The sequence below is a fragment of the Xiphophorus maculatus genome, chromosome 1 (genome assembly GCF_002775205.1).
Source record: "Xiphophorus maculatus strain JP 163 A chromosome 1, X_maculatus-5.0-male, whole genome shotgun sequence".
Lineage (NCBI taxonomy): Eukaryota > Metazoa > Chordata > Actinopteri > Cyprinodontiformes > Poeciliidae > Xiphophorus > Xiphophorus maculatus.
Genome location: NC_036443.1, coordinates 29,049,299 through 29,071,908, shown reverse-complemented (window position 1 = coordinate 29,071,908; position 22,610 = coordinate 29,049,299). Strand labels below are relative to the sequence as shown.

Below are 22,610 nucleotides of genomic sequence, written 5' to 3'. Positions count from 1 at the left end.
AGATTCACTCAGCCGCTGCTGGCTGGAGTTTGGGTTTGTAACATTGGAGGTTCTGCAGAGTTCTGTAAACCCAAATAAATTTTCTCTCTGATTGTTGATCAGGTTTCATGGTTCTGATGTTCTTTATTTTTCTGGTTTCATTGTATGTTTTTTAGTTCCAGGAGCCATAAAGGAAATCACTGCTGATGTTTTCTTTCATCCTTTTATGACACAGAAATATTTCTCCACATTTAAATCTAATCTTTTCTCAGCTCTAATATTTTTTCCTTTCATATTTATATTCACATATTTGCATGTTCTTGTTTAAATCAGTTCAGATTGTAGTGAACTAATCTTGCTGATGTTTGTTTATTGTGATCCAAAAAGAAACTGAAACTACCATAAAGTCAGAACAGATTATATTTGCTTTTAAATACCTTATATTTAGATCAGAAATATATTGTCTACTGTTCTGTATCTCTGACTTTCTTCAATAAAATAACTTGTTTACAGAGGAATTTGTAAATATTTTCTTCATTATTAAAATAAATTAATCACTCTGCTGATAAAACAGTGGAGGACAGTGAGAAGATCTTCACTGAACTGATCCGTCTCCTCCAGAAAAGAAGCTCTGAGGTGAAGCAGCAAATCAGATCCCAGCAGGAAACTGAGGTGAAACTACAACGTCCCTAATCTTACGGCAGATGGAGCAGATATTGTTGAACTACATTTATCCGATCAGATTGAACTATTTAAACGGTTTGTAAGAAACTCTAACAGTCATCAGATAACATCCTGTTTTTTAATTCAGCCTCATGACAAGTGATGCATAATTAACAGCGCCCATATAGGAAGCGGCCTATGATATAGGGGACCAAATGTTTTAAGATCCTGTCTTCCAGAACCCGAGCTATATTGGTGAAAGAACAGATGGCCATCCCTGTTGGTGCGGCTCTCCAAACTAATACACCCGGCATATGGGCCTGCATCACAAGGTGTGGACGGGAACCATGCTGACAGGACGGGACCGCTCCATATCCGCCGGAAACGGTGCAGACTCGGAGATTTTAGCCGCTCGGGTGGAGACAACGGCAGAGATTAGGTCTCCTCTAAAGGTTATCCTCATTCAGAGCCACCTTGGTTGAAAGGTGTGGAGATAATTTCAATGTCTCCCTATCAGAGCGCACTTGAGCTTTCCTTCTGTCGGCTCCACACATTCCTGGACCCGTCCCAACTGAAAGGATTAGCAGACTTAAAAAAAAATCTGGATTAATTTCACACCTGGCAGGTCGATAACATCCACACCTGAGCTGGGATGATAGGAGTAGAGGAAGAAAAAGCACCTGAGCATCTAAAGCCTTTGTGTTTCTGCAGGTATTTGACAAATACCCTCTACCGCCATCATGTGGCCAAACGGGGGATAATCCGCTGTTATTCTGCAGTTTTATCCACATTGAATTGCAAGAATAACAAAAAATGAAGAATAATGTAATAATATGAGAATAAAGGCATAATTTTACCAGAATAAAGTCATAGACAGTCGCTTACACAATCGCATCAAAGTCACACAATTAGAATAAAGTCATATTATTACGACTTCGGTCTTGAAATATATTATTAATAATAATAATAACACATTTATTCTCAGAATAGAGTCAAAATAATACAAAGATAAAGCCGTATTACAAAAACAAAGTCAAGTTGTGACTTTATTCTCATAATACCATTACTTTACTCTCATACAAGTTTATTGTCGTACTTTTTAAAATTATTTTGTCTTAGCCTGGCATTAATATTCAATCGCAAGTGATTTTATCTTCATGTTCAGCTTCACATCTTCACTCTAAAGCAAAATACCGAAATGGATCAAATGAGACAGAACTTCTGGTTTAAAGATGGACTAAAAATGATTCCTAACAGATTTAAATCTTTTGCATTTTAATTAACATTTTTAAGTGTTTTTCAGCTTTATGTGAAAATTTATGGAAAGAAAATTTAAATTTCTATTTTAGAAAAGGCACGAAAGATGGGTTAAGTTAATTTTAGTATTTATGTGTGACATTTTATCTTGCTATGTTGGGTTTTAAATTGTTCTAAAAATGCAAATGAAATAAAAGTATAAATATTACATCATGTTCTGTTTTTATGTATACTTGACACTTGTTCCAGTTAAGGTTTTTTAATATTAAATGAAAAATGTAAATATTTTTGTAAAGTTTTGGCTTAATTACTTAATTAGAGGAGTGATCGTTTTTGTTACTTTTCATTAATTGAGTCTGTTTACTCTAGTTAATGATTAATTGATTTCTAAATTAATTGATTATTTCAATAATTGATTGAGTTTGGAGTTGAATTCGCCCCAAAATCCAGATAAATGTCTGAATTTTCCACTTCCCAACCTTAAACCATCGAGCTGGAATGTGACAAAATGTGAAACACCTTTCAAAAACTAGACATTAAGACAGAAAACAAACAGTTTTCCAGTTTAAAGTTTTATTATTTGGAAAATTAAGTCTCAAAAATTCATACATTTCAATAACAAGTGCACAGAAATTCAAAGTGGATACATGTAATATATGGCATTAGGATCTGTCATAACATTTACACCAATCCAAATCAGCAGCAAAAAATCCACATCAGCAAAGATGACAGGTTCAAGTAAGACATTTCATTACAGCTCGCATTAGTCCTTTAAGTTAAAATCAAAAATAATAATAGAAACACATGAGCAGGAAATGTCACATACCGAGGAAAATTATAACAACGTCTGCTTAATGTGCACTAAACTTAAATAGATTCTAAAAATATCCAACAGGCATTATTCGTATATTTTTACAAAGCATTTAACACTGATGAATACAAAGACACATGGCAACAGAAAAAAAACATTAGTTGTTTTTTGAGGGCTTTAAAATAGCAACAAGGAGCACATTATCACAATTAACACAATAAAAGATTTGCAAAATATGGAGAGTGAAGAGTGCCAAATTATAATAATCTGTGAAATAAATATTTTAATTTGTTGCCAGTGTTAAAACTGGGCATAAATACAGATTTGTGTCTCAATTACATCTATTAATTTATTTTAAATGAACTTTGTTTCATCTGGGAAACTCAGTGGGCGGGATTAGGTGAGACCCTGGCATCTGATTGGCTGCTTCAACCAGCCAGTTAAGACAACTTCCTGTAAGTTTGTTTTGACTGAGTCAATATTTCCACTGGAAATGTAGAAATACTTTCAATAAAGTTTTGTAATTTATTTACTACAAACTCTGGCTGAGCAACTCCAGCCTCTAGATTTCTAGTTTGGGCTTAAATATCACTAATAATTTCACCAAAGGTCTCACTGTGATGCTGCTACACACGTTAGCGCCGCTAACAGCAGCAAGCACTGCTAACACCAGCTAGCGCCGCTAACACCAGCTATCGCTCCTCTCTCTTAACTTATTTCAGACCAAATGAGACAAAAAGGCCGGAGTTGCTCATCCAGGAAGCTTTTAGTAAATAATTTATTGAAGTTATTTATTCACTTTCCATTGACAATATTGACCCAGAATGATAGCAAACCTTGAAGAAGTTGTCTTGACCACTTAGCCAATCAGACGTCAGGATTTCCACTAATCCTGCCCACTGAGTTTAATGAAATTTAATTTTAATTGAAATCATGATCAGCAGAAGAACATGACATAATTAGATATAGTTTTTAAAATAAAATCAATACAATTAATTGTGGCACATATAACCAATTTTATATTTAATAAATTCCTGTATTTATTTTCAATTTTTAAAAAATGAACATTTTAATAATTATTTCCATTTATTATTATTAATAATGGTAATAGTATTAACTGTATCATAGTTAACAGCATATTACTATTAATAATATTTTTAATATTGTTATTAACAGTAATTTTAACTATTACTGTTACAGCAATAATAGTTATTGCTATAACAATTATTATTATTGCTGTTAGCAACAACAGTATTGTTAATACCATTATTGTTGTCAATATTTTTGCCATTACTCATTTCTGTTTTAGCGTTTTATTTATCTCTTTTGTCCTTTCCATATTTTGAATGTTCTTTGATTTTATCAGCAATTGTCACAGCTGTTAAAATTGTCATTAAAAATAATAACATCAATATAATTTTGTTGTTCATAATAATAATAAAACAATTATTTATTCATTGCGATTTGGCACTCTTTACTCTCCATTGAAAAAAAAGCCACTTTGGCTAAAATACCGTTTTTTTATTTTCCTGAAATAAACAACATGAAAAAGTTTTCGCTGTGATTTCCTACGGCTGCAGCGGCGGCGGGATCTAAACTACACGCCGTCGCTCAAACATAGGGATGCGACTACTTCTGCCGATCCACCGAGCGTTCCAGTATCTTAAATAAGAATATATGTACAACATGAAGGCTGCAGTCTGTGGCATGTGAATGTCGCTGACTGAAAGTTAGCTGGCTCAGTTACAGTTCACAAACATCTGAAACTAACCCAAAGGACGAGCAACTGCTACCTAAAGATCTACCTGCTAGGCTCCCCGCCGACGTGTTTGGGGAGTGAAATAATTACACTACTTTACATCACCGCTTCTATGCCTCGTTTTTTTCCCCGTCGCATCGTTTGGCGCATTTCACCGACAGACGGGAACGTTAGCTGTTACTACGCTAGAGACAGGAGGAACGTTTCAAGGTGCACACAGGCTATTAGTGATGGAGTCGTTGGTTGGCGCGTGTGTGTGTGAGTGTGTGTGTTTGTTGGGACTTGGGGGGGACATGCAGGACGTCTGGGACTCAAATCAAGGCTGAACCAGTAAGACTCACCAGCGTTACCAGCCATCCGTTCATGCACGAGTATCCAGTTCTGAGTGGGTTGTGCGCTCGTCCATTTTCTCTGTGTGTGTGTGTGTGTGTGTGTGTTGTACCAGTGTGTCTGCAGGGAAAAAAAGTGCCTGCTGCGGGACGCGAGGGGCAGACTATAGGAAAGCACTCGGGTTTGCTCGAGGATCCTTCTGGTTCCGGTAGCGCACGGCGAGCCACACGCCGAGGATCTGAGGTCAGAGATGAGACACGTTAACGAGACGCAGCAGGAGGACAAGATAAATAAACTCTTAATATAAACATAAACATTCACTATGACAATATGAGACATTTCCACGAAGAAGAGAGGGAGGGAGGATGGAGCTAAACGCAGCGTCTCTACTCAGAGCCGTAAGCAGCGTCCAGCGTGTTGGGAATCAAACTCACCTCTGAGAAGCTGAAGAAAAGTCCGACGCCCCCGAGGATCTTCAGAACTTCTGTTGCATGATTCAGCATCTTATCCCCGCAGCTCAGACAGGATCCTTCAGCTTTGCATGGCTGGAGGGGGAAAATACAGAAAGAAACACTTTAAATTGGTGTTTCTAACAGAATGAGTCAAATTTTTAATCTGTATTTTTGTCTCATTTATTAAAAATTAAATGAAGCGGGTAAAATAAGTACCAAACACATAATTTTTCAAAGAAACCAGATACATAAGTCTGTCACAATAAGCAATTAATTCCATAATAAATTATACTGGATATACTTCAACCTTTTAAATACTGGAATCAATGTTTGCCTCTTACTTCTACTTGTTTTATTGTTTTCTAAATAGTATGGTCTAGCTGCAGCCCTAATGGATTACTTTAGTTGCTACAAACACCAACAGCACCTTTAGAAATATAAAATTGTACATATTTTACCTGCAGTATGTAGTTAGTATAAAAATAAACTACAGTCTTCTGGACTGCAGAGAATAAAACAGGAGAAATAACATTTCATACTTACAGCGTGACAGTTTCTCACGTCCTCGTCAAACTGTGAGTGGTTGTTGGAGACGTTCAGCAGGCCGCAGCAGTCCAGTTGGTCCTCCAGGTTTATCTTGGTTTTATTGTTCAACATCCCCCAGGCAGAGTTCAGGAGAACCACCTGGAAATTTAAAAATTAACAAACAGAATCTGCGTTTGTCATCAGGGATAAATACCGTTTGTTACGCATTTGAACTCAGACAGGATATTTGCTAACCTGCTGTCCGCGGTTCATCGCCAAGCAGGAACAGGAAACTCCAAACTGGAAGAGGAAAACGATGAAGAGGATGACCATGTACTGGGGGGAAAGTTAAGGAAACGATGCAGATGCAAAAATAGAAAATTACTGACCTACGAAGGCCTGTTATAACAAATATTAATGCACAATAAAAATATAAAGTTCTCAGATTTTTTATAGGGAAGGGATGTGAAAATTACTGCATTTAAAAAACAAAGGATTTTTCATGTTTGTGGGGCTGAAACAATCAGATTAATCATAATTATTTGTGATTGTGATGAATCAATTATTGAAATAATTGTCCACTAATTTAATAATCAATTAATCGTTAACAGTAATCATTGGAAACATTGGAACCTCAAAACATTGTCCTGAGCCGTATGCAACGAAATTTCGTTCTGTATACACTCTGTGCATGCAAAATGATAATAAAGTCAGTCTAAGTCTAACAGTAGGCGTGTGATAACAAATTTTTCTGGACAATAATTTATGCAAGCAATTATTGCAATAAAAGATAATATTGTTATTTGGAAACCATTTTCAAGTAATATGTGATAATAATGCACGAACATTTTCAAAGATCAACAACCTTTAAATTCTAATGAACATTTAACATTAGAACTGGAAGACACTTTAAATATGCAAAATAAACAAAAAAATGAATTATGAAATCTTTATTAAACTGTTAAAAAAAGCAGACTTGGGTAGAAACTAGTTGTTTTTAACTCAGTTACTTTTACTTGAGTAACTTTGACAAAAAATGTACTTTTAGGAGTATTTTTGCTATGCTATAATTTTTACTTTTATTTCAGTAAAATAATAATATTATTATTATTTCTAAATAACCATATTTTAGTCCATCTGATTATGTAATTTTTGAATATTAAAACATTAATATTTTGATCAGTAAGTCAGTTCTTGAGTAGAGATTTCACCAAATACTTTTTTTACTCTGACTTGAGTAATTTCCTGGATGGATACGTTTTACTCAGTATTTTACCCACTTCTGAGAAAAAAAGGCTACTTGAGATGAAAACACCAGACTAAACACTTTTGCCATCCAGTTTTCGGTAGAAAGAAACAAAATGAAAAAATAATAAATCATACAAATGGAAATTATTGAGCTCGATTTAATTTATCATGCGATTAATTGATTTATTGCTTATTGCATTTGAGTCCAGAGAAAGGATACAAAGAAAAGCATGACTTGGTGGTGGTGAATGGCTCCGACGAGGCCAACGATGGCGATGAGCAGCAGGAAGACGCCCACCGCTATGACGCCTCCGATGATGTGGATGCTGGACACCAAGCCGAAGCCTTTCCCCCAGACTGCCACTCCAATGAGCAGCAGCCCAACCAGCTGGAGGGACAGAAGGAGAGAAGTTAACCACGGTCAGCTGAGGCGCACGAGTATGACTGGAGTTCAGATCTCACTGCTCTCTCACAAACAGCATTTCAGAGACGCTTTTGCACCTCAAAACGTCTCAATAAGAGCTCCAGATATGAGCCTTTTGAATTAAAAATAGTAATTAAACGATGAAATACTATTTTTGCTCAATGTAATTAGCTGAAGTTGAGTAAATAGAAAGTTCGCGGCTTCTGCAGTCATCATGAGTGACTCAGTCAGATATGAGCATCGTGACTCAGACGCCAACAACACGCCTGACTGAAGCACGTGTCTCAACTGCGTCAGGAGTTTTTAGGGAAAACATCTTCAAATGGGACATTCAGCTCCGTACGTACAGTTAAAACCTGCTCTACATGCGCATTTTTTAAAGTATTTTAAGGTAACTTTACTACAATTTGTAATATTTAAATGTTTTACTAGGCCTGTCACAATACCTATTTTTGCCTGACAATAAATTGCCCCAGTAATTATTGCAATAAATGATAATACTGCTGTTTTGAGACCAACAAACTTTCATTTTGTCCCGAACACTTAACCCTGTAACTAAAGATATTTTAAATAGCCAAAATACAACAAGACATCCAAAGACAATTAATAAAACAGCAATAAAAACAACAAATAACAGAAATTATAAATAAAATTGATTGTGATTTGTTTAAACAAAATTGCCTTTAAGAAATATTAAAATGAAAATATTTGAATTCATGTGATTAATTGATTACTGCGACTGATCTTAAAGGGTTCACATTTCACATTTTCTGTTTGTATGAATTATTTTGGCCTGGAAGCAAATTTTAAACGTTACATGTGATGGCATGTTTACCATAATAATACAGTCATTATATTCTCACTTTCCAAAGTCACAGACAAAAAGCAATTGTCTGTGACAGTTTGCTTTTTGTAAACAATAAAAAGGGGAAACTATAAATCACAACATTCTCAAATCACAGCCAAGCAGAGGGATTCAGATTGAGTAAAAGTGTGTGAATTCTGTATTTTAAATGCTTAATCACTTACTAATTATTTATGAGATGTAATTAATCTTTTCAAAACCTTTTCAAGAACCTCTACAACAAAAACCAACTGATTTGACTCATCTACAAAAGCTTTTATGTTTCTCATAAACATGTTTCTAAAAACAGATTATAGAAATTTCTAACATACTTTTTAGATTTCTTCAATGTTAATTAAGATAGATAACAGCTGCAGAAGCTTGAAAGTAAATGCTCTAACGTGACCTAGATATGTGATCTAGTTTGTTTTAAAGGGTTTTTCAAATTCAATTAAAACATACTGCATTGATCCCAAAAGGAAATTAAATAAAATAAAGCAGTTCCTAAGCAAATCTCATATTTAGGCAGACAAAACTATAAAAGTACAGTTTTTAAATTCAATAAAATGGCAATTATATGTCAATCACACCACTAAAAACATTCTAATCACTACAAAAAGCGATATAATCATCATAATACCATATTCTGCAATAACAAAAATGGAATTAAGGCTGAATCAAGAACCGTAACAAGATAATTAAATTGTTTTTTTATACCACCGAATGTAGTTCATGGATTAGAGACTGTTTGTTGGACGCTTCATGAATACATAACCTTTTCAAAGTAAACAGAGATATAAATCATCTGAAAACTGGCAGATTTAAAAAGCAGTAGCTGTCAAATGTTTCATGCATGTCACCGGTAATCACTTCACGTTTCCTTCGAGATTAAATCTGCGTGAGTCTGCTATGACATGGCCAGATTAAATCAAATTAAGACCATCCTGTGTGACTGTTGCCACAAAGATAACCAATTTAAACACGCCAGTCGCTCAGCTGATGGCCTCGCAGCTCTGCTAATATGCTAATGTTAGCCGCTACTCTACGTTTCTATCCAGAAGCCGAAGCTATACACACACTGGGTTTTCAATAAATGAGCAGAATACATACCATTCACTTATGGACCAGAACCAGAGCGCATGTGAAGCAAAATGTTTACATAATCAGAACTTTCTTGAACTCTGTGAGCTAAAATAGGTAGCTAGCTTGGTTGCTAACTGGTTAGCTTTTCGTCAGGATTACGCCACTTCATTCAGCGGCTGCCGCTTAGTATCGACAGTTATGATCTGTGCCAACACTCACCATGTAAACAACATTGAGGGAGCAGAGGGCGTTTTTCAAACAGGTGAAACCGCCACAAACCATATTAGAAAACGCCAAAAATCCTCCAGATGAGATGAACAATAATGTCTGCTATGCGGCTCCGAGCTGCGCCGATGTCTTCTGGACTCAAACAGCGGAGAGGGCGTGGCCGATTTCGTCAAACTGACGTCTGACGTCAGATTCTGACGTCTCCCCGAACCCGTTTCTGTTTTTTTCAAACATCCTTCCGTGAGGTTTCATTGCAGTGGATGTATCGCTATAATCGAAAAGGTTTATCTAAGTTCCTCAACCTGACATTAACTGACCTTTTCTACACGGAACGCGGTTTTTCTGTTTTCTTCTATATTTTTTTTGTCATGTTTTTAATTTTGACACGATCTGAAACTGTGGGTTTATTTTTTTTACTGCTTACTGATGGAAATCACACGGTATACCTAAGTGTTGGTGTTGTTGTTAAATTATCGGGTTAACCCTACATATACACAGTGAAGTTTTAAGTTTATTTATTGTATCTGTATTTTTTAGTTGTTTTGTTTGTTTTTATGTTGTATCAGTTTTTCATCAGACTTAAAGCAAACTTTTAGATTTGAACCAATAGAATAAGTGTAACAATTTCGGCAGATTATAATACATATAACTGAGTTGAAGTTCAATTCAATTCAAAAATACTTCATTCATCCCAAATGTAACTTAAATTTTGTCCAAGGATCTTCAACAATTGTTGTGGATGGCAATGCTGTAGCAGTCAGTCTCGCAACGTATTTAAAGAAGCCTCTGATGAAATAATGTTGCTGTATGAGTCTTATGTCATGAGATGTCAGCAGCTCAGTTTAGGAAGATATTCCAAAAGTTATTGTAGGATATTGATTTATGACGACATTTAATTCATAAGGGTTTTATTTTACTAATTCTAGTCAAAATATTATAAAAAAAATGATCAAGAATGATGCTAAAATTTATTGGAATTTAACAATTCCCGAACATTATATTTGCAAACCAATATTCTTTATTAAGCTATTAAATCATTTTAATGGCCTGAATAATTGTTTGGTTTTTTTTACGCTAAAACAATCTGATCTCAAGAGACCTGCATAAACAAATATCTGCAGTGTGCTGGAGCTATATTTTAAAAACAAGTCAGGTAGATTTTCTTCACAATGATAGGAGAGACTAATGAGGTCATAAGGTCATCAAGTGTGCTTCTGTTTTAACATTGTTTTTGCAGATGGTTGCACATTTTGGTATACGGTAGGATTCATGTTAGATCCTGTTTTTATAATATGGCCTTTTGCAGCGAAACATCCCCAAACCATGATACCTCCACCTCTGTGCTCCAGATTTGGAAAGATGAGAATGCTGGTTTTTGTTTATGTAAAACTGATTTGTTCTAAAATAATTCAGTCTATGTTCTCTCTGTCTTAGAGAAAAAAAAACATGTTTGCAAAGTTAAATTTAAGTTGCCTCTTTCAGGGAGATTTTAGTCGTCACATTCTGAATTTTCCACTTTCTCTTTTGGTAAATTTCAGTTCACTACATTTTCAGGGTTGGCGTGCAGAGGAGAGCACAGTTTGAAACAGGGAAGTGATTTCCGTTGGGCTCAAACCTGCAGAGGAAGCTGAACACGTTGTCATGATGTGACTTTTGTGGTTTAGAAAGAGAGAGAAAGAGCGAGAGAGCGACACCCTGAGTTGACTTCACCTCGTCTTCTGGTGCTTCTTCGTCTCAGGCTCGAGTTCTGCATGTGAAACCAGCAGCCGGAGTTCAAATGGGCTGAAGCATCTCGCTGCTTCGGTTCACGACTTATCTGTGCGTGAGGATGACCAGCAACGTTAAATCAGCTTCCTCCTTTGCGATAAAAGCGGAGATCAAGAGGTATGACTCCCTCCAGAGTGCAATCAACAGACTCTTCAAGCAGTTTGAGAGAGTGGAGAACCAAACTCTGCGCTCGGGCCTTAAAGTTTACCTCCACAGCATTCAAGGTGAGCTAACCGTTAATTAGCATTATGACTCACTTTTATTTATCTCAGTCTGCATGGTGAGGAACACAAAAAGCTGTTCTAACTTCACGAAAGTTCTCATTTGACATAATAACCAGGAAACAACGGCATGCATACATCAGCCTCATTACTTTTTAAATCAGCTTTCTTGGTGTGGTGCAAGGAAATAAGACTGTGTGGGTGATTGATATCTTCCTTTCAGCTTCCTGTCACCGTCTGTGTGACTCGGTGTGTTTTCCTGAGGTTAAGGTGTTCGAGTTTGCGCTCAATCCTCTCTGCTTGTGAAAAAAAATCACCTCTTGGTACCTGTTTTGCATCAGCATTAAGCATCAGTCGGCCTCTGGACTTAGAGAGACTAAATGGCAACATCCTTTAGCAGCCATCGCCATAGTAGCAAGACGAAACCTGCTGTGTGGCCTACTTCCTGTCTGCCAATCTGCAACTGCCCTCAAAGCCACTTCCTCTCATACAAGCAAGGCTTTTACTTGAAGCTGATCAGTTTTACATCACATCCTTGAATCGCTACTTCCTATATTTCTTGTTAAAGTGACAAAATGTGACACAGATAGGTTCCTTAGAAATGAACGTCACATTTTCTTTTTCCTTTTGTTTGTAGAAGTAGGCCTATTGCGTGCTTGACCTTCAGAGAAGGGAAGTTCTCAAACTGTACGGCTAAAAATGATAACGCTTATTGGAAAGATGACAAAAATTGTACTTACAGAATTTGTCTGCGATCTTACTGTCTGATGGAGCTTGATTTTGTTGCAAACTGCATTGTAACCTCTACATTTATTTCCAGTTTGAGTTAGCAGCAACTTTTATTTTAGAAATGAACTGCAAGCAGGCAAAATCAAGTTAGCTTGTGAACAAAAATCCTTTAGGGATACATATATTTTATTTAATCTAAATAGTGTCACTGTAGGATTTTCTAGCTGAACTTTATATTGAATGCTACAGATTTAATCTTTTGTACTACCTTACAGTTCTTAGGAATTTCTTCTGTTTTGTGCCAAAATTAAACATTTTAGATGCAAAATGCAGTTTTCAAATGAGGAATTTAGACCTCACCTTCTTTGGAGAACTATTTTACTTTATAAACATCAGAGGGTTTTATGGATGAACGGTCAAGTTCACTCAAAAGCAGACGCAAAATCTTAACTTTGACTAGCCCAAAATGACTTAATTATCTTTAATTTTTAGCCATTTAATTAAGGAATTTGAATGACTAGTAAGATTGCACAAATACACAAAATCTTACCAAGTATTTTTAGTAGTTTCTACTCCACATATCTTAAGAAAACTAATTTATAAGTAAATTTAGTGAAAGATATAGCAGCTTGTTTAAAGACAATAATTCCCTGATATTGGTGAAAACAAACTAGTTCCACTGACAGATTATTTAGCTAAATAACAAGACATTTTTATAATGTTATAAGTGAAACAATCTGCCAATATTGACCAATATTGAATCAATATTAGGGAATTCTTGACTTAAAACATGCTCCAACAGCTTGCTAAAAATGTACTTGTAAGTTAGTTTGATATCTCATCAGTCCATAAACGTTTCACTAGAAATCAAAATGTTTCTTGGGAAACAAGAAGTGAACATTTATGACCTTTTATGGTTGTTTTGCATACTCTTAAGGGAATCTTTTGGAGTAATTTTCTTTAAGTAATAGTGAAGGTTCACCGCTTGTCCATGTTGTCTCTATTTGTGGATATTGGCTGATCTATGCAGTGCGGGTATGGATAGTGAAATTTATCCATCCATCCATTTTCTGTACTAGCGGGGTCAGAAGGGCAGCTGGTGCCTCTCCAGGGAACGTTTCAGGCGAGAGACGGGGTCACCCTGGAGAGGTCGCCAGTCCGTCACAGGGCGACACAGAGACAGACACAACCATGCACACACACACACACACACTCACACCTAGGGAAAATTTAGAGAAACCAATTAACCTGACTCATGTTTTTGGACTGTGGGAGGAAGCCGGAGTACCCAGAGAGAACCCAGCATGCACAGAGAGAACATGCAAACTCCATGCAGAAAGACCCCGGGCCGGGAATCGAACCCAGGACCTTCTTGATGCAAGTGAAATTCAGTTTTCCCAAAAAACAAATAATCATAGTTATTTCATGATTTAACCAGACCTAAATGGACCAAATTAAGTAGTCAACTTGCTGTTATAACAGTAATTAACTTCAATATTATTCTGAAAATTCATTGAGAGCTAAATAATTGCTGCATTTAATTTTCAGAATAACATTCAATTTAATTTCTGTTATAACAGCAATTAAAGAAACAAGCTAACCTTTAGCATTTGTTTAGAAGAGAGAAATCACGGCAAGTTAATCTAAGAGTATTATAAAGTTTCAGTTTAAAAAATATATATATATCAAGCTGATTGTACACACAAGAGATCATAACTAAAATACACAGAACTAGAAATAAGAAGATTTTATTTTGAGCAAGATTGTACAGTTGTAGGCAGTGCCAGCATTTAAAATGTTTTAATGAAAACGTTTACAAAAAACAGGGAAATAATTGTGCAGACAGGATATTTTATGGAAATATTTCAGATACTCTTCTAGTTTTGGATTAAACATTTGTTTGTTTTTTTAAGAGGGGAGAACAAATGAAGAAGTTAATATTTTAGCCAATAGCTGAGAAACACAGAAACTCAGTTTATGTTTATGTTTTGATCATTTCTTTATTGTATATTTGTTTAGATATAGTAATTTTAGTTTATTCTTTGTGTTCATTTATATTTCGAACTTGTTTCCCAACATGAGTGTTTATTTCTGATTTCAGGTTTTCCCCTAAATTTCTCTCTGCTGTGTTTATATTTCATTTCCTTCGGCCTGCCAGCTAATCACCTCTCCAGTATTTAAATTGTCCTTTATTCAGTTAGTTTATTGCCAGATCTTCCCATTAGCAGGAAGCTATTTGGAGTGCTTCTGAAAACAATCCAGATTTCCTCCAAGATGGCTATTTAAGTCGTGCAGATGAACTCGAGGCACTTGGTTTTCAAGAAGACATCACAAAAATAAAAACAAATTGGATGTATTGTCAAGTCCAAAACAATTAGTAAACAAATGAAATTATTCAGGTAATGAATATGGACATTTTAAACTCATATAGGCCTGAAACGACTAATCACCGATTTTTGAAATAGTCATTTAGTAACCAATTAATCGTTAACTAGACTCGAAATAGTGGTAGTTTTCTAAAAAATCACCACAGTCACAGCAGAAACTGAGCTAAAAATGTACAAAATATACATAAATTTTTCCATTTTAGATACAGTTATCCCTGTAAAAACACCTCCGTCTGTAAATATGAAATACCCAAAACTTCTCAAATGGATTAGGTTTACCTTCACCTGGTTAAAATCCACTAAAATTCAGTAAAGGAATGCTATGTTATTGCATTTCTGTCAATAAAATATTAACTTTTATGTTTTGAAAATTATCTCAATTATGTGTTTATATTCTTCTTTTAATGCATTTCTTATATAGTATATAAAAAAGGTTTAAGTAGAAAGAATGTGCCCATTTTTATCTAATTAATTGATTAATCATCAGTATAATTGATAGAATAACTGATTACTAAATGAATGTTTTATGTATAAAAGGGATAACAGATAGCAGCAAGTTTCTTTCTTTAATTTTCCTTTTCAAGATTCAGTCCCAGTAATCAAGTCTTCAGTTTGAGTCTGAGGAAACTAAACGTATCGCTGGTGAGATCAGAATATTTAGTTTATTACTCAAATTTTCCACTGGAGGTCGGCTTCAGGGCAGGTCTGGCTAGCTTTGAGGTGTTTTTAAGAACTGGCTGATCTTCATACATTATGAAAGGCCTGACCCCCATATCATGAGTAGAAAACTGTTTTTGTATAATTAGTCTGCTTCAGTGTCAGTGCTTCAGCGCGGATCAAAGCTGGAGAATCCTCGCTGGGACCCGGCTCTAAAAACAGAGCCAGCACTCTCTTGGATGCAGTCGAGTGGCTGTATGTCAAAGGAACGGTGAAAAAAGCTGAAAATAGTAGATTTTAAAAACGAGGAGGTTCTCCTGGGAGCTATAGGAAGCTGAAATGTCAAAAACTACTGCAATATTGAATAAAATAAAATATTTTACAAATAATAAAAAAAGTGTCTTTACATGTTAAACTGTTGCCTAATGCTTCCATTCCTGGATTACTGTGTGGAGATCTGACATTTGTAACACAAACCTGTGTTATCCGAATTATTACTGCATCAGATTATTTTTATGCAGCTAATGAAATATTTCTTACATCATATACTTTAAGAATTTATGACTAAATAGAGTATAAATTTGTAATAACAATAAATTAAAATTCTTATCACAAAAGAATAAGAATTGTTTTGTGATAAGAAAATAATTCTTATATATATATATATATATATATATATATATATATATATATATATATATATATATATATATATATATATATATATATATATATATATATATATATATACTGTATATACTGTATATGGTGCTCACTGCAGCATGGAGTGGAGAAATATGGCAGCAGCTCACAGTGAAGGAGAAATGAAAAATCAGCCAGCATGACCACTGCCCTTGGCCACCGGCCATCTGACAGCTCCCACCCAAATGTGCAAATGGCGTGTTGGGGAGACAGCGTCGTTCGGACGTGTGCATGCGTTATTCAGATAGATGTGTCACAATATGGAGAATTTCACAGTGCAGCAATGCAACCTGCAGCATGCGCTGCATCTCGCTCAGACAGTGTTTTAAACACAGCTTCAGCTCTCTGTTTACTCTCTGTTTCCTCTGAGGATGCGTAGCTTCCCCATGAGCCAAAGGCGGTTTTTCAGAGCTATTTTGTATTCAGTGTGAGTCTTTAATGCCCTCTCGCTGACTGAGGCAGGGAGGGGGACCAGGCGGAGCAGGTGGACCGCCACATCCTGTATGATGAGGAGAAGGCTTCTGTGCACTGGTGTGTTAGGAAATATTTCACATCAAACAGTTTCTTTTTCTTCTTTTCCACTTCCCCCAGAGAGTAATTAACATGAAATTACAGCCGGTAATAACTCAAGCGATCGGTGTGAAATGGTGTTTGCTGCAGTGTGTCTGGTGTTGAAGCAGTTCCTCTTGTATAATTGCTTTTGAAGATGTACAGTAGTTTACAGAAGAAAACCTACAGAATATTTATTTAATCCTTTAAAATAACCTGAAAGTTGCTGTCAAATGTATTTTGATCATTTCTATCTACTGGTTAATTTTTCATGATTTGATGGCTTAAAAATGTATCGCAAACCTGAGCAAATAACTAAGATATGCTGAATATAATCACATTATTCAGAACTCCTGAACTTATCACAACCCATATTTTCCTTATGTTTTATTATTTTATTATATTATTCCTTATGTGCCAAAGTAGTGCATAATGGTGCAGCAGAAGGAATATAGTTCCTAGTTTTATTATTTTAAAGAAATAAATAATTTGTAAAGTTCTGTACTACATTTATACAACTGAGTAGGGCCACATCAGACAATAGTATTACCAGAAAAATCCATTTTAATGGGAAAAAAGCTTGAATAGTTGTGACGATCTGACCACCGTTTCCAGTCTGTGTCATTCTTTCTTCGAAACAAACTCAGCAGTTTCCTCAGTGGTTTCAAAGTCCTGCTGCTGCTGCTGATAATTTAATGCTGGCGTTTTAAAAGAGGAAGTATTTCCTTATTTGTCAAACTGATAACCAAAGTGCAGCTTCAGAAGGTGATCATCGTTTTAACGCAGCAGTAACACTGCTTGTAGTTCTCATGAGACTTTATTCTGAAATTATTGCAACTTCAATTTTTTTATTACTTTATTCTTATAATATTCCAGTATTATTTCAACTTTATTCTGGTATTATTACGGTTTTGTTCTAGTACTATTACAACTATTACAAGATATATTAATGAAACTTCGTTCTTGCATTAATATATCTTTATTCTGGTAATATAGTGACTTTGTTGTTATTGCAATTTTAGTCTTGTTATTTTGAGTTTATACTCATTCTTACAACTTTACTTTGGTATTATTGCAACCACTTAATTCTTATGTTATTACAATGTTATTCTTGTATTACTACACCTTTATTCTGATATTATTATGTCTTTATTATCATATTACAAATGTGATGTGTCATTAATGTCTTTATTCTGCAAATATAATAATTTTACAAGTTTATTCTCATATTATTTTGAGTTTATTCTCGTATTATCATGACTTTATTCTTACCACTTTATACTCATATTATTATGACTTTTTCCTGGTATTATTTTGACTTTATTGTCATAATATTATGAATTTATTCTCGTGTTATTACTCTCATATGATTTTTATCTTACCATAAGGACGTTTTACCTCCTGTGTTGGTGGGATAAGTTTGTATCTCTCTAGAATTGACAAAAATGACCCACCGGCTTCACGTTGGATGACAAAATATGAAGAATTTCAAAGCTTTTAAGTATTTTTACATGGTATTGTATGCAAAGTAAAATGAATATTTTTATTACGTTTGCATTGTGTCTGTCTTGTATTGATGTCCAACATGCTATCAGTGTCTCACGCTGGGAGCCAAGAGCTCACCCGCTTTGACTAATGAGCACACACTAGTAGGCAATAGACTACAGATCAATAAACTCAGCAGAAATCTCTGTCATTCAGCACACTCACTCACAGACACAAACACCGTTTTTATACCCTGGGAGAAATTACAACACAGAGGATGACAGAGGATGGCAGAGGAGGAGGGGATGGTTGTGCCACCAGAGCCAGGAAGATTGTAACACCTTAGCAACAAATAAGCCAAGCCTCCCACTGAGGAGGAGCCACACACTTTTTCACACAAACACGGAGAGGCAGCTGAAGACCGATGAAGGATGGTGATGAAACCTAGGCAGCAGCAGCAGTAATGCACAAAGAAAGAAAAACACACACAGACACACACACAGAGAGAAAGAAAAAAATTATTCCTCTTTGTTTCCTGCCTCCTTCTGTTTGTCATTGCCGTTTAACCTTGCCTGCTTGCCTCTCCCTGTCACTGATCTTTCCTCCTGCAATGTCGCCTCGTTTAGCAGCTTTTTTCAACCACTGTGTGTGTGTGTGTGTAGGCGTGTGTGCGTGTGTGTGTGGGTGGGTGTGTGCACCGCTGGTTTACCACCAGCCGAAGGGGAGGGGACGGAGATGGAGATGGGACGAGCAATAAAAAAGCAGGGACGGTCTTAGTGGTTGGGAAAGGAGAGAAGAAGAAGAAGAAACACGGATCTCTCTGCATTGTATGGATTCCATATTGGATCGAGGAGGGGCTTGGTGAGGGAGGGGCGCCGGAGACTCCTGGTGAAACGCAGAGGAGGGAGGGTGTGTGATGTGCTCCGGACCCGCTGAACCCGAGTGACGGTCGGAGGGCTTCGGAGCGGTGACTCGCCTCAGCCTCACCGCCTCCTCCGCGGTGCCATGCTCAGCAACAACGCCCGACGCGCTGGGAGGACAGAGGTGCTCCAGGAGTCGAAGACAGGAGCGTGATGGACATCTCCTCATACCCACCCGGACTCCTGCTGGCTTCTCCTCCGGATCCCCTCCGGCACCTCCTCATCAGCGAGGCGGCGCACTCTGCGAGACTCACCCACGGTGATGATCACGGTTCGGGTGACCTGTGCCACGCTGCTAATGAATTTTCACCTGTCCACTAAACAGCTGGTCTTCCTCTCGTTATTGATGACGTACACTGCAGGGCACTTGCTATTCTGATCTGAATCAAGGTTTTTTTTTTTTTAATTGCTGCATGGACCCAACAGCCCTCCAGAATGGGTAAAACAACTGCCATCAGGAAGGATTCATCGGGCATGATAATGAAGACGAGTGCCTGAGTAGCGGTTTGCATCTGCAGTGATAGGTTTTAATTGGCTCTTTCCAGGAACAAAAGAGCTGCTTGGGCTGCACTGCGAGAAAGCTGATAGAGTTTTTGCTCAAATGTCGAAGAAGGGTGACGATCGGCAAAGAAATCTGTGACTGAAATCAAGAAACTTTGAAGCAGGAATTTGAGGGATGGATGAAACCAGTCGTCCCTCTGCAGTTGAGTCTTCCGAGGAGTTTTTTTTCTCCGCTGAGCAGTGGGAATCCTTCATACCTCAACAAACTGGCAAACTTGTTCGTGGTCTTCTATCCGGTTTCATTCATTGACTGGAGATCCACCAAAGCCTGACCCCATGAGTGGAGGAGGCGCCCTGCAGCAACGCACCACCTACCTCATCTCCCTCACCTTGGTGAAGGTAGAGGCTGTGGAGGAGAATGGCGGGGAGGCCAAGAAAACCACCCAGGAGAAGGAGGCGGAGGCCGACCAGGAAAGAAGTCCAGGGGAAGAGATTGGAGCTCCGATCGCGGCTGAGAATGGAGCTGGAGAGAGAAAACCTCGTAGTCCTCAGAGAGATACCGTAGATGCTGCAGGTAAAGCCCCTGAAAAGCCACCACGCAACCTCTCAATCCCTCTACCTGCCGAGAGAGGTACGATCCAGCAGACCAGGTCTGTAGACGCTGTTGAGTCAATGCAATGCTGGTCTCCGTCACTGATCACAACACCGCCAACGGAGCTAGTCGAACCAAGCCGAACTCCTACCAGAACCGGCTTCTCTATTCGGCCAGCGGGACAGCGGCCCGTGAGTCTGCTGAAGTCCCACAGCAGCGTGGCCACCCGAGGCCGCGACTGCAGAGAGGGTCGGGAACGCAGCCCTACCTCGGCCCAGAGCCTCGACCGGAAGGACTGCCGCGTGACGACGCGGTCGCCGGGTCCCTGCCGGGCATCATGGGCCGAAGCAAGCCGACCGGAAGCCTGGAGGGACCTACGAGACGAATCTCAAACTGGGATGTCTCTGGACATCGGAGGTGGTGTGGCCGCGGTGATGAGGGACATCCCCAGGAAGGACCGGCTGAAGACGGGCTCGGCCTCCCTACCTGCTCCGGCCAACCAGGTCCCCAAACCGGCGCGTAAGGGTAAAAGCCGCACGCTGGACAACAGCGACCTGAACAGCCTTTCCGAGGACCTGGGGCTGGCCAGGGACGCCCAGCAGGCGCAGCAGGGTCACCGGGCCTCTGCTAAAGACAGGAAGATGCTCAAATTCATCAGTGGCATTTTCACCAAGAGCAGCTCAGGGGCGGCAGGGCCAACATCCGCAGCTCCTCCTGTCTACATACAGAGAGATTCCAGCGAGGAGGAAGGTAGGAGGTCACAAACACTGCAGGGCTGGGAGATATGGCTTAAAATAAAATCTGTTCTTTGTTTTTGGTTAAAATTGATCTTGTTTTCAGTTAACATGACTATATTCTCAGAATTAGACAAACATATTGTAGCCTGACCTAATGTGTACAAAGCTGATATATGTTTTACAGAAAAGAAAGAGGAAATCGATTAATCGGAGATTTTATTTTTAAGTCATATCGCCCAGCCCTAACTAACAAAACATGGGGCAACAGCGGCAGGTGTTGCCGGTTCGATTACCGCTCTGCCCGCCCTTTTCTACCCCAGGGCAGCTACAATATGTCATCTTAAGATATAAAGGACATTATAAATAAAATTTATCAATTATTATTATTATTAGTATGATAGTTATTATTATATACAGCTATGGGCAATGCGACTTAAACATACATTTAATATAGTTGTTTTCTATGCTATTTTCTAAAAAAAAAAAAAAAAGGAATTACAAATGACAGTAAATATTTTAATTTTGAGAAAATTGTCATAATATTAATGAGTCAAAAATTCACTAGAAGGTCTTAAGTTATACTTTTGTGTCAGTTTTACAGATCAGGAAATACTTACATTTTGAACATCGTCAAATTATTTTCAGGACTTTGAAACATTGAGCAAACAGCTGAATGAAGAAAGAAGCTGGTCGCATTAGATATCATTAACAAGAAGCTTTTTTATTAAAACAATTTTTTTTCTCATCATTTTAACAAATGCCCAACATTCCTTATTTAAGTTTTGATATTTTTCATGTATGAGTTCTTATAAAATTATTATTTAATTCTCCTGGAAATACAACTGTATAATGGTAAATTAACACTTTTTTCTCGTATTGTTGTTGTTGTTGTATGACTTTATTATGTACTATTATCACTGTATTCTTGCAATATGACTTTTTGCTAGGAATTAATGTTTTTTTACAAGCTTTTTATTTATTTCAGTCCTTCCTTCTGTGAGTTGTACATTAAGAGTCCATAACTAGAATATAGTCATAATATTAGCTGAATAAAGACATAATTTTACCAAAAGAATCTCTTAAAATTATGAGGGAAAAGATTGTTTTAATGAGAAACGATCTTGTATAATTATTAATTTCTTTGCTATTTTAAACTAGATCTTCAAAGACCCCAAAAATTCGACTAATTGATAAAAAAAATCGATGTATCGCCCAGCCCTACGTCACTCTGCAGCACATGATCTTCCCTTAGCATCTTTTCTGCAGGATCTTTTCTGAACATGTCCTCTTCCTCTGTGCAGAGGCATCCATTTGAAATGAGTCAGGCTGGAATTGGGTGGGGTTGATCTTTTTTAGAGAGAAACCTCTCACAGGCTGTAATAAAGTCACGTGGCTTGGGAACATTTTCCTGCCGCCATGTGCATCTGGATCCCGAATGATACAGGAAACAAAAACTGCCGTTTGGTGCGATGATTGCCAAAAGAATCGTCTTAATCTAATTCCCCTCAGAGCGGGGGGCAGATTTCACATGGCTGCAGGGGTAATCAGCCCTCACACACACTGACACTGACACCCCACACACTGGTGCACCTTGTTTTCTCCCACTGTGGGTTTAAATCTCATAATGTCACCGGAGAATCTGTTTGGCGCCACAACCGATCGGGAACATTTCTAATCCTGTCTTTGATATTTTCCACCCACCGCACCTTCTGCAGCTGGAGATTCATTTTCTCTCCATCTCTCTCTCTATTTGTTTCAGT

At 37.5% G+C, this 22,610-nt stretch overlaps 2 protein-coding genes across 6 annotated transcripts in view; one reads left to right on the top strand and one right to left on the bottom strand.

The window, feature by feature from the left end:
- Positions 1-2,458: 2,458 nt before the first annotated feature.
- Positions 2,459-9,760, bottom strand: tspan31 (tetraspanin 31). The gene is made up of 6 exons (XM_005801902.2): positions 9,595-9,760; positions 7,245-7,412; positions 6,032-6,112; positions 5,795-5,935; positions 5,234-5,344; positions 2,459-5,037 (listed from the first exon to the last, which is right to left on the bottom strand). The coding sequence occupies exons 1-6, from the start codon at positions 9,655-9,657 to the stop codon at positions 4,963-4,965; spliced, it is 639 nt and encodes a 212-aa protein (XP_005801959.1). The 5' UTR covers positions 9,658-9,760; the 3' UTR covers positions 2,459-4,962.
- Positions 9,761-11,232: 1,472 nt separating this feature from the next.
- LOC102218104 (arf-GAP with GTPase, ANK repeat and PH domain-containing protein 1) overlaps positions 11,233-22,610 on the top strand; it is a 29,887-nt gene continuing 18,509 nt past the window's right edge. Inside the window, exon 1 of one of the 5 annotated variants that reach the window (XM_023336441.1) lies at positions 11,233-11,594. In XM_023336441.1, the coding sequence (XP_023192209.1) occupies positions 11,432-11,594 (163 nt within the window). In that variant the 5' untranslated portion in view covers positions 11,233-11,431. Of the gene's footprint in view, positions 11,595-18,822; positions 20,864-22,610 lie in introns of those variants that run through there. The other 4 variants (XM_023336451.1, XM_023336428.1, XM_023336431.1 and 1 more) reach the window with 4 other exon arrangements.

Excerpts from the sequence above, each read along its gene's own strand:
- tspan31 (XM_005801902.2), bottom strand. The coding sequence starts at position 9,657 with ATGGTTTGTGGCGGTTTCACCTGTTTGAAAAACGCCCTCTGCTCCCTC. Across the intron at positions 5,936-6,031 it reads CGATGAACCGCGGACAGCAG|GTGGTTCTCCTGAACTCTGC; the intron begins GTTAGCAAATAT and ends TTAAATTTCCAG. Across the intron at positions 5,038-5,233 it reads TTTTCTTCAGCTTCTCAGAG|ATCCTCGGCGTGTGGCTCGC; the intron begins GTGAGTTTGATT and ends CTCTGACCTCAG.